Source organism: Gasterosteus aculeatus, chromosome 11 (assembly GCF_964276395.1).
Source record: "Gasterosteus aculeatus chromosome 11, fGasAcu3.hap1.1, whole genome shotgun sequence".
NCBI classification, from domain to species: Eukaryota; Metazoa; Chordata; class Actinopteri; order Perciformes; family Gasterosteidae; genus Gasterosteus; species Gasterosteus aculeatus.
The window spans coordinates 7,756,777-7,768,550 of record NC_135699.1 but is presented as its reverse complement, the minus strand read 5'-3'; the positions used below and the strand labels follow the sequence as shown (position 1 = coordinate 7,768,550).

The following is an 11,774-nucleotide window of genomic DNA, read 5'->3' as shown; positions in this document are numbered from 1 at the left end:
CACATTTCAACCAATAGTATTTAATGGTTTATGCAACCCTCTGCTAAGGCCCAATCTCCCCCAACAGTAAGGTAAACCAGTCACTTGCATTTTATTGGCCAAGAATAAATTCAAACATTGCTAAATAAATATGTGTGTTTATGGTATGGGGGTCAAACGACAACAGTTCTAATTAAAGGCAACTTGAAAAACACAAGTTTTTTTCCATAAAACTGGTTAAATTGAAATGTTAAAAAAAAAAAGAAAAGTAAAAAGGGTAATTTCTCAACAGCTTCCACTCCATATCAAGTGACACTAAAACCATTCTTTATAAAAAATGTAGGGTGGAACACTGCCACCAGCTGGAAGTTATAAGCTTTGGTCATTGGAGGAGACGGGGAGGGTAAGGGGAATAGTAGCTTCTGTGCCTCCTCTTCACAAACTACCTGGGTCTGGAATTTAAGCAGGGCAGGGGATCCCAGGACAGCAGGTAGGGGCGACGTGGTGCCTTAGATACTTCGGTCTCAATGCAATAATTGAAGACTGGTTCTCTTCAAAAAGGTTCATTGAGATGCGAACAAACAGAACGTTTGAGCTTGGGGAGTTCTGACTACCGTGGACCAGAATGGCTCATGCATGGGTGTATTCGGCAGTGAGTATGTGTCCCAGCGCCATCACAGCGCCTCCCATCTGGCCAGGCTGAAGTACTTCTACACTTCTTTATTTTCTCTTTTTCTAAGCAAAAAAAACAAAAAAAAGAACAAACCCAAACAGGAAATCCCACTTCCACCTAACAGAGTGCCCTGCCTCTTACTGTGAGAGTCGTCCAGGGCTTTGACCCCCAGACCAACGCCACCACTTTGAGAAAGCAGGGTGGGGGGGACGCGAGATGGATGAAGGGTGGCGTGGGTCTCCTGTGCCAACCCGTCCATGACTGCTCATCCGTCCCTTGCCGTCGTCTGACCCGTTTCTCTTTCTCTTCATGGCAAGGTGGGATGCTGTTGGGAGGGGGAGGGAGGGGTGGGAGACACACACACATTGCCGTCCACCCCCAGCCCGACCCCACAATTTCAAAAGGATCAGTCAGTCAGTCGATTGACGCAGGCTCAGTTTGAGGCGCTGCTGTTGGAGGAGCTGGATGTGGAGGCCACGGCCGTGCCCGAGGTGCCCGAGGAGGCCACCGACTTGCGGATGTGGGGCATGAGGAAGGGGTCACTGGCCAGCTGGTGCACATCGATGCGGTCCTCCTTACGGTAGACTAGACAGCGCCTTATAAAGGCCTGCAGAAAGACAGAGTGACAGTGGAATAACTGAGCAGGTACACATCTTAAGAACAGAAACCAGCCCTTTACCATTTTTATATGGTATGATATGAAATTCCTAAATATGTGTTAAAAAAAAGAAAATACGTGGAGGGTGTTGTGGTAGTGGCAGATGCAGATGCACGGGGAGACAAAAGCAAAGCAGAGGTGACCAAGTGCAGTACCTTAGCTTCAGGTGTGACAACTGGTTTTGGGGGAAACTGCACATCTGTTGCCTTTAGTATGGTGTTCTCCTGCAGGATGTCCTGCTGCGACTGGTTGTGGCCAAAGGGCTAAAGAGCACAGAGAAGGAGATGAACGTGCTAGAAACAAAACCAAAACTTGTACAAACTAAGGTTTTTGGTAAATTTTTTAAATGTTCCTAATATTCTTTTGTCTTAAGATAATTATCTTAACTGTTGGTGTTAATTTATGTATCCAAAGGAAACTATCCCCTTTGCATTTTGACCAACTTAATTGCTAAAATGTCTTCTTACAACATGGTTTTAGTGTCTTACCTTGCGGCCGTACAAACACTGGTAGAAAATGACTCCCACAGACCACACATCCACCTTGTTGGAGATTTTAGGGGGTTCTTTTCCAACCACAAAGCACTCTGGGGGCAGATACCTAAAAGACACAAGAGTCATTAATCTCATTCAGTTTCAACGGATGAAATAGTCACAACCCAAAGACTTGTGTACAAATAACTATTTCAGTTCTCCGTCCAAATATATGAAGTAGTGGCATTAGTACCAATTACAATAATTTTAGTAAACTCTGCATTGTGTGATTATCAAGCACAGGGGTAAGTTATTGTATTTATTTGTGTATGAGGCCTCTTGCATAGGTGACCTTTGGGTGAGATTGAATATCCAGCCACGTCGTAAAGGTGAAGCATGCATCAACCAAATTGATCCTGGAGCTTTGTACATTCATATACCAAGAAACACCTCAGTAAAATTATAACTATGATAATATAATAAAAGGGGGTTGTTGATTCATCACAATACATTTTTGCATATGAATCTTTGGCATATTGCTCTCTGGGTGGATTGTCTCAAATCTAGTTCATTGTTTTTAGTTTAAGTCCATTACTCTCTATTTCTTTGCATGATGCTTCTACAAAAAGGGGTTATCAAGTCTACGGATCCCAATCTGATTATGCATCCAAAAAACTCATACTGCACAAATTCTGCCATTTTATTTTTTTCTACAGCATTCAAAATGTCTCAACACATAATTACTTTTAGTTGCAGAGAAGTAATTCAGCCCTGCCCAACATATAGTTGACCATATATTATATCAGAAATGGTGGCACCCCTGAGGCACAGTGGCATCATCCGGTGTAAACGTACCAGTATGTGCCTGCTCCCTGTGACGTCAGCTCCATCCCGTCCACTGAGTTGTAGCTGTCATCATCCATGATCTTCGACAGGCCAAAGTCTGTAATCTTGATCTCCCCACAGGCGGTGCCGTTCACCAGGAGGATGTTACCTGAGCAGGGCGAGGAAAGAATTTACAGGAATCAGAGAAAAAGGCTGCATAACTAAAACAGATATTGACTGACCATCATCAGCAATTTAACTGCAGCGGTTAATCTAAATAATAGTTTTACTGCTATTTTAGTTTGAAGCAGAAAAACTGAGAAAGATTGTGTAAGCTCATAGAATTTAAAGAGCCTTTGCGCATTGGAGACTCACCGGGTTTAAGGTCATAGTGGATAATGGGCGGTCTGATCTCATTGAGGTACTTCAGGGCGTTGACTATCTGCATGATGATGGAGCGGCCCTCCTTCTCTGACATAAGCTTGTGCTGCTTCAGGTAGAAGTCCAAGTCATTGCCTTCGCAGTACTCCAGGACCGTGCAGAACCTGTTCAAAAACAAGGATTAGTCCTTCTCTGCAGGATTTGGTAAATGCCAGTTAATGCTCTACATAATAACAAAAAGCTCAGTTAAGACCTTCTGGACAAACACAATTGTTTAAATGGAAATTACTTACGAGTCAGTGTCAAGCGAAAAGTAATCGTAGAGTTTAACTATTCGTGGGTGGTCCAGTTCTTTGTGGATTCTATATTCTCTGCATGCGTGTCTGAAACAAAGCATTCCAATGGTTTAATAACTGGTGAAAAGAATATATTTGATGGTGATTGCATATGCTCCATTGTATTGCGAATGCAAATGGCACAACCCTTACTTGTGATAGTTTTCTTTCTTCTCATCCCTCCAGTTCTTGTTTAACTGGTGGATTTTGACAGCAACATACCTTTGTTCTGTCAAGTCAAAGGCCTGGGGAAAAACGTCTCAGATTAGTTACATGACGCATTTAGCACTTTGCCTTACAAATACCTGCCAACTTATAAGGTGTGGAACGGGCGACAACGGGGAGAATATGACACGGCCCATTTCCCCCCCCCCCAAAAAACGTGTGTAGAATAATTGATCATACAAATCAGGCTGGGTGAAGTTGGATTTTCTTAAAACAAATATGTTTGGCCGCCACACCACATCCACGTTGTGTGATGAAACCTCAAGCTTTTATAAGCACGGCCTTTTGATCGCTGTTAAAAATAACGCGTTAAAATCGATGCGATTAATGCAATAAAATATTTTAACGCAGTTAGCGCAACTTTGTTTACTTCTGGTTTGCCGGAATGAGTGGCAAAACGGACTAATTTAGGCACCGCTGTGCTAAGCTGGCTGCTAGGCTAAGCTATCTTCTGGGCTACTGCAATCTCAACATCTACCCTGCGCAGCACACAGTCTGCAGAGAACCACAACTGAGTCCCTAAAAGACATTGGTGTGGAAACAGTCCTGCCTAAATGTCGGGAGATTGTTTGGTACTTCAAACACAGCCGCCAAATGCTGGAGAGTTGGGAGCAAAGTGCATGAGGACAGCAGGAAGAGTCGCTATCAAATGTGTGTCGTTTTGGGTTTAAAATACGATTAAACAAGTGTCTAAAATACACACTAGTGTGATTACTCATTATTTGTAGGATTTAGTCTTTGGAAGAAAAACTTTTCATCTTAATGAATGAATTTCAAAATGTGCCATTAATTTTTATTTATTGACAGCCCTAATGTTAACAATTATGAAAAAAAGTGGTTCTACCTTAAAAAGAGGAAAAATTTTCTCTTACCTTGTAAACTTCACTGAAACCTCCCCGTCCAAGTAAATGGAGTAGCAGATACCGGTCATTTAGCGTAGGGTGATCTTTGAATCTGTGCAGGGTGAGTTTAAGTATTTAAAGAATGCACAGCAACACACCACCCAACAAACCTGGAACAGACTACTTAAGAAGAAATCGTACTGAGAATTATCCTCGTTGTGAATCCTTTTCAGCTCTCGAATGTGGAGGTTTCGTACTCGCTCCAACCTCTCCAGCTCTGCCTGGATCTCTGCTTCCTCCTGCAAAGGACAACAAAACGTCAAGATCTGGGCAGTTAACAGAGCACAGGAAGCATTTAAAAACGCAAATGCATTAAATCAGACATTACCTTTTTTAGATGGCCTAGTCGTAGCTTAAAGATTTCCTCTTGTTCATGGTACTCTGCCTGCGATAACCTGGAGGGACCCAGAACAAACCTCGCTTCAACTTTGAATACGCACGCAGCAGGAAAATGGCTGGTATGAAAAAGATGAATAACAAACAAAAGCATCGTACGCTTCACTTTCTGTTCCATTGGTTTTGCTTTTGCGCTTGTTTTGCTCCAGGCTGGGAGGTGGCGTCTGGGCCATGGAGGGCGGCTTGCGTTTGGCCAGCAGCTTCCTCTGTCTTTCAATGTCCTCTCTCTGGGAATTGATCCGTTCTTGTTGTCTGATAACAGAAGAAACATTGCAATCACATGTAGATCTACTGGATTTCTTGCGTTTGAGTAGGGTGTGATCTCATGAACTACAGGTGGAGGCTTTTAAGATGGCAGCTTTCTGTTTCAGCAGCACGGTCAAATTCTGCACACTCTTGCCATGCGGTTATTTGTGCTATACTTTGAATTCAGTAACGAAATGATACTCCCTCAAGTCTTGAAGCGTGTAGCAAAAATATAACAGGCAGATGGGGTGAAATGAGAAGTTAAAATACTAAATTCTCACTTGATGAGGTTTTGGAAGGCATATCCATCCGTCCACTGCTCAGAAAAAGACGCGCCATGTCTCACTGTGGTGAAGTGACCGAGTCTTAGCCTGTCCTGCATGCTTTTGTCCCTGCACGCCATCTTCTCCTGTTTGGACTAAAGGAAGAACGGAGAAATACAGGCGTCAAGGCATTGCTTTTGAATAACAGCTTCTAAAATTTCCCTCTTTTGAAAAAACACAAAACTGTCCACGCATTTGGGGAGCTTGTTTAAATTACATCAGTGCTCAATGAGAAAATTACTTTTTCAATCAGCAGCTTCTTGGACATGGTCACACACTTATTTAAGCGTTCCTTGTATCGTTCCAACATCCTCTGCTGTTCATCAATTTGTCTCCTGAGATCACAGTTTGCCTGCAGCAGAACATCAAACAAGCAAGAGAAAGGTCTGGTGAATGAATAAAATGTGTTTATTACTTCTACAAAGAGAAAGAATGTATCAACTATAAAACACGCCAAGACTGAAAAACCAAGACATACAGCATTATATTTTCAAAACCATGATAAATGGCAAGCAGAGTAAAGAAACTTAATGAGATTAGTACCCGCAGCAAATCGTCTATTCGGCCCTCCTTCTTCTCCAGGTCAGAGTTCTTGTTGATCTCCATTGCTGTTAGTTTCTCTATAGTAAGGTCAGACTACAGGGTACAGCCAGCAGAAAAACAGTGTTCATGTTAATGGTGGATCACTTTTGTATCAGTACAACAGGAAGTCCTAAAAGCTGCTGAATGGTTTCCACGTAGTGACTGTATATAAAACAACATACAGTGCATTTGGAAAGTATTCACAGTGCTTCACTTTTTCCACACTTTGTTAGTTTACAGCCTTTTTTCAAAAGAGATTAAATTACTTTTTGCATCCAAATTTTACACACAATACCCCATAATTACAAAGTGTAAAAAGCCCGTATAAAAAATTTCACTGTCATTATGGGGTAGAATTTTGAGCAAAAAAATAAATATAATCAATTTTGGAAGGCTGCAACACAAAAAAAGAAAAGAAAGTGAAGCTCTGTGAATGCTTTCCGAATGCACAGTATTTTGGTTTATACACCAATTACACAACAACTGCACATGGAATTATAATAAAAGCTAAATTGGATTTTGGGAAGCCATCTCTGATGGAATGTCAAGTACCTGTGTGGCTTTGTGGAGCATGTGAAGAGACGCTGGCTTCAACGAACACGTTGATTGCTCTGTGTTGGCCGAGTTCACGGAGGAGGGGCTTCCCTGCTGCACCTTAGAGGCAAAAACATTCATGAATGCAAAATAAAGAACACTTACACAGATAGAGAGGGTCTTAAAAACTGGATTTAATGACGTTAAAGAATTCATGAAAGCCTGCAGAAGTCAGTTATAATAAAACATCCGGCAAAAGAGATTTGCCTGAAGGTTATAACCATGAACTCTAGACTATATGACGTCATTCGATTTAGGCTTGTTAGTTATTGACAGGTTTCTTTTGCATGACAAGGAATGAGTAGTACCATGGTAATCCAAAAGATTTTCTTTCATCGTTTGACTGTTACCAGTTTTTGTAGGAACTTTGTACCAAAGGGAGTTTGAATCCGTAATGACTCGTGTTTACAGACTCCATCCGGTTCAAACCAGGGATGTTAAACCAAGCGTGGAAGACAGAACGACAAATGAAGAGAAAAAGCAAGAGACAGATGATAGAGCAAACGGCCTCACCGTGACAGGGGGGTTGGAAAGTGAGTGTTGTGGGGAAGAGCGGACCACTGGTGGAATTCCCCTAGCAGGGCTGGTACCAGGACCGCTGCCTCCCGCAAACTGACGAGTAAAGAGAGAAGAACCCAGCTCAATGCAAAGACCAAAAGGGCAAGAAAGGGGGTAAGAAAGTATGAAAAGTTAACACTCAAGCAAGAGTGTTTCTGGATACACATACAAACTCAAAGAAATCGAACTCACCTCAAAATAATCACTAATTTTATGTCCCCTTGCACCTGCTTTGCCTGGAGGAGAGACGCGGGGAGTTTAGAAAGAGACGGATATTTTAGATAAGTGACGAAAAAAAAAAAAATATATATATATATATCTTACCTTGGCTGTCAAAATGGTCTGCTTTCCGTTTCCTTACTCTCTGGTCGTTTGCCTTTTTCTCGGGAGTCTGTCAAGAAGGTGGTGTTAATCAACCGCATGTACATAAGGGCAACGCACGCAGGTGGTTGACGTGAAGAAACTTCTTCATTTGCAACTTCACGACTGACCTCCAGTTCTTTGTCACTGAGCGAGCCTACGCTGCAAAGACTCTGGTTGGACGACTCATTTTGGTTCTGACCCGAGCCCTGTTGAAATGATGGAAAAACACATTCCAAAATAAAACAAAGAGCAAATACACATAAGGATGAAACGCACATGCAAGAGATATCGTCACAGAAGCGTAGATTCAAACTGCGTGCACATTAGTGATGTAACGGACCGTTGTTGATCTGCGACCCGTACAGATCCACTCTCCTGGTTCGGCGCGCATGCGAACTGCTGATTCATTACACAATCTAAGCATCGTACAGTATAATAGTGTAATTCAGCGGAAATTATGATCAGATTATTTGCATTTTCAGTTTTTGTGCGACTGTTAATAAATACGTTACCACAATGTGTTCAGACCAAATCTTGTAAAATGCAGTTCTGGTTAGAATATTGAATAAATCCAGTGGTTAAAAAAGGATATTTATCCCTATAATAAATATTAGAAAGAGAATTTATCATGTTTAACTTCCTAATATATATATATATATATATATATATATATATATATATATATATATATTCAAATATATCTTCAACAAAGTATAAAGGATAACACTGACTTCAGAGCAGTTTAAAAGGTGTTTGGGGTGGTGGCAAAACCCCCCAAAACATAGCACTGTAGACCAGCTGCCACAACTAAACAAAACCGATGTGTATCTGCCAATGAGGACGATCAACCATTGGCATAAACGTCACAATCGATTCATTCTGAGGGTTCCATTTGCTCCCTTTGTATTTTATGTTGAGCTGATCTGTGAGGCTTGAATAGGATCTGTGAAATAACCCAAACCATTTTGTGTGCACACTTAGTGCACACATGTATATTATCATGCATGCACTTCTGTGGGAGAGCACACACACACGAAAATGATTGAGAAACTAAGGAAACGGATGCCACGGTTGATCTTACTACTGTCACCATTAACTTTCCACAGAATCTAAACCTGTATCAGTCCTAAAGCCGGTTCCCTAGGTGATGCCTGTCAGTCAAATGAATCACATCAAAATTCAGCAGGCACTGTCCAATCAGGGAGAGAGAGAGACTTAGTCATTCAGCGCACACTACAGTTCCCTCACTGAACCCTCCTAAAATGGCTGAACATTAGGCATGCCGCCGGGGATGTATTCCTTCCTCTGTCTGTCACCTTTAGATAATGTCATCCCTTTTTTCCGTGTTCACCGTGGTCCTACCTGTTCTTTTCCTATCTCTCACTCACTCCTCTCATGCACTCTCCAGCAATTTCAGTAGGTCCTGTGTCCCATTACCAAAAAGGTGTGCAAGCCATCTGTCCTCAAAGGAGAACCATTTCCCTTTTTTCTTTTTACAAAGCCAATGATAACAGAGAGAGCAGCATTGCCACAGAGCTGATCAAGGTCGAGAATAAAAACCATGCTGCTCTGTGACGTTGGTTTTTAGACCATTAACTAATGTTTCTTCCCAACCATTTGTTGGTAGTCTTATACCATCCCCCACCCCTCCTAAACATATTGCTTTTCTTGCCATACAGGGTGGCTGTGGCATGATGCTTTAGCGAGAGCCGCCATTTTCTTTGCGGCAGCAGACATGCCATTCTCTGGGCTCAGCTCTGCCCATGGCTGGCACAGGGCCCACCCCTGGCGCCGACTCTCGCTCCCTAACCGAGATTCCAAGATCACCTTCCACAAAAGAGAGCTCCATCCACGCCGGAAGCGAGACGATTGAAAGCTAAACACTGCCTCCCCTCACACCTGGTCAAGAACCATTTCTGCATTCCTCCTCCTACCACCCCTGTCCTGTCTGTGGCCTTTTTTGGCAGGCATCGCCCCTCGCATATGCAGCCTCTATACCGCAAGCCAGGGAGGGATGCCATGTCACACCAGCCAAAAAAACACAGACACAGCTCAACCTTGTTCAGAGACAGACAAAGAAAAAAGGAGTGGGGCCAAGCTTGTCCGGCCCAAACAGCAGAATGATACTGAGGTGGAGTGAGACAAAGAATGGAAGGTTAACAAAAATGTGCAATTCAAGAAAATCTGTGATTATAAGCAGCTTTGATAAAAGGAAAAAAAACAAAGTTGTCATGCAACAACTCAGCGACACCTGCTGTGAGACAAACCTTAGCCACCCCGACCCCAGTGAAGCGAGCTTCCAATAGCTCCTGCCGTCGGGGGTCCAGGCTATGCAGTTCTTCCATCATGGCTGCAGACACAAGAGCAAAAATTAAGTAAGGCTTTGTGAGGTCTGGTATATTCAAGTGGGAGTGACAGATCACCGTTTGAAAAGGAATCAGTTGTGATGAGTCATGACTGTTTTTAGCTATATGGATGTGGAAAATTCCTGTTCCTGAGTCATCAATAAGCCTGACAATAATGGGTTTCCACTATCACGCGTGTTGCAAAAGCGATGTAACTTGAGCACTCTTAGCACAAAAATGCTCTCAAATATAGCCAATAAGGGACACTAAATATGGATCATGTACTCGGGCCAGATGTGTGGTCAATGGCTGCAAAAGGACAGCATCATGTTATCACACCTTGGCATTAGGGGCCTTAGTTACATGACGCTGGAGTTATGAAAGGGCACTAATGGAGGGACTGCCAACTGCACTCACGGCAATAGAAAAGGACACAGTGGACAATAAGTACCGAGCTTGCCCCCCTGTGCAAAGGTTAACGTTTAAGTTAACGTTACACGCCCAACTGCTACGTCTACCAAACATAACATTAAAAAAAGTGTAAACTAACGTTATACTATAAGTATGTATCCACACACCCACGCTGCGTTAATCCTTATTCTCGTGTAACTTCACCTGGGATTGGGTTTTGCTGGCTCAGCTATGGATAACTATTTAAAATATCGTCATGACAGAGAGGTAGCTAACTCGGCTAACACCGAATACATTAGCTAGCAAGCATCCCACTGCTGGCCGTCACTTAACGTTAGCTAGCATTGCGATATACGAGCTAACAGTTAACGTTAGCTAGTAACGTGACATCGGACTTTGTCGAGTAACGTAACGTTGTTACCCCCCACCACCCCCCCAAAAAAAGGCAAATGGTAATTGTGGCTGCCCCAATGACAGCTGTCTCATTTGATAACGGCTCAGAAAAAAAAATCCGCAAGTACTGTCAGCAACGATAGCATTTTTTGACAAACACAAGTGAACTAGCGTTTGATAGCCAACAGGCTATCTTCTACTCGTCTGTCAAGAAGAAGCATCCTCTCGGCGGTGTGACGGGTGCTGCTGCCACGACTCCCGGACTCACCGCATCAACGTTACACGTTCAGACACATTGTTTCGCTTCACGGCCCCAAACGAGATACTTACTGCTATCAAGCCTCGGTCCTCCGGGGGGCCCCGTTAACCCCTGAAACTGTCCCCCGTTGTCTCCCCGGTGCTCGGCGGACCCTCCCAGAGTAGGCCGCATCCACAGCCGCGTCCCTCGCGTGCGGACTGTTAACGGTCGAGACGGGAGAAGCGCGCCGCGAAGCCGTGGGGCAGAAGACGGTCGATTTCCCCTCGGAGGCCTCGACAACCCCCGGGGGTGACCCTAAGCCCGCCTCGCTGCGCCGCGCTCCTCAGGCGGGGACCTCCATCGCATCCCTCTCGCCGAGGTCCATGCCGTGCGCGCCCGGTAACTCGCTCCACACAATGGCGACCCCTGACAAATCTGCGTTTTTCACCTGGTATCGCTAAATGATGTATTTAAACCACAGCGTTAGTTTCCTCCCCCAGTGGTGAGATCAATTTCGGGTCCTGGCTTTCAGCTCGATCAAAACAAAGTTCGGCTCTGGTTGCCTTCCTGGCCGCGGGGAAGAAACCAATCTGTTTGGGAAGTTGGTGCCGTTGCGGGCGTTTCGGTTGAATCCGGATCGATTCGGTTCGGTTCTCATGTTTTCACAATGTAAACAATAATCAGGGAAAATCTCATATTCTCTCGTGAGATCGTTCAAGTATTTTCACCTCCGTTCAGTCCACGCCTGCCCCAGATCTCCTCTCTGGACCAATGGCAAATCCCTCTGCACACAATGCGGTTTAACAGCGCCCACCCGGCCGACCACCGAGATGGTCACTTAGCAGAAAGTTGCCATTCCCAAGATGTTCACACC

General features: G+C 43.8%; 1 protein-coding gene across 12 annotated transcripts; it reads right to left on the bottom strand.

The window, feature by feature from the left end:
* Nucleotides 1–4: 4 nt before the first annotated feature.
* On the bottom strand, nucleotides 5–11,760 carry tlk2 (tousled-like kinase 2). Of its 12 annotated transcripts, none has more exons than XM_078083570.1 (21): nucleotides 11,629–11,760; nucleotides 9,781–9,863; nucleotides 7,642–7,719; nucleotides 7,475–7,541; nucleotides 7,343–7,386; nucleotides 7,106–7,204; nucleotides 6,551–6,652; nucleotides 5,960–6,052; nucleotides 5,658–5,768; nucleotides 5,375–5,511; nucleotides 4,947–5,099; nucleotides 4,780–4,846; nucleotides 4,593–4,690; nucleotides 4,422–4,503; nucleotides 3,478–3,569; nucleotides 3,283–3,372; nucleotides 2,984–3,153; nucleotides 2,639–2,777; nucleotides 1,799–1,910; nucleotides 1,466–1,573; nucleotides 5–1,259 (listed from the first exon to the last, which is right to left on the bottom strand). In XM_078083570.1, exons 2-21 carry the CDS (start codon nucleotides 9,859–9,861, stop codon nucleotides 1,086–1,088), a joined length of 2,097 nt encoding a protein of 698 aa, XP_077939696.1. In that variant the 5' UTR covers nucleotides 9,862–9,863; nucleotides 11,629–11,760; the 3' UTR covers nucleotides 5–1,085. The 12 variants fall into 12 exon arrangements, with proteins under 12 accessions (XP_077939696.1, XP_040047939.1, XP_040047938.1 ...); XM_040192005.2 differs by having other exon boundaries at nucleotides 6,551–6,646; nucleotides 10,993–11,736; XM_040192004.2 differs by having other exon boundaries at nucleotides 10,993–11,732.
* Between the last annotated feature and the right edge of the window lie 14 nt (nucleotides 11,761–11,774).

What these genes read in the sequence shown, in the direction of transcription:
- tlk2 (XM_040192004.2), bottom strand. Translation starts at nt 11,092, where the DNA reads ATGCGGCCTACTCTGGGAGGGTCCGCCGAGCACCGGGGAGACAACGGG. An exon ending in TCAGTGACAAAGAACTGGAG is followed by an intron (nt 7,542 to 7,641) that starts GTCAGTCGTGAA and finishes CCTTCTTGACAG; the next exon opens with ACTCCCGAGAAAAAGGCAAA. An exon ending in TTTTCGCTTGACACTGACTC is followed by an intron (nt 3,154 to 3,282) that starts GTAAGTAATTTC and finishes GTTTTTGAACAG; the next exon opens with GTTCTGCACGGTCCTGGAGT.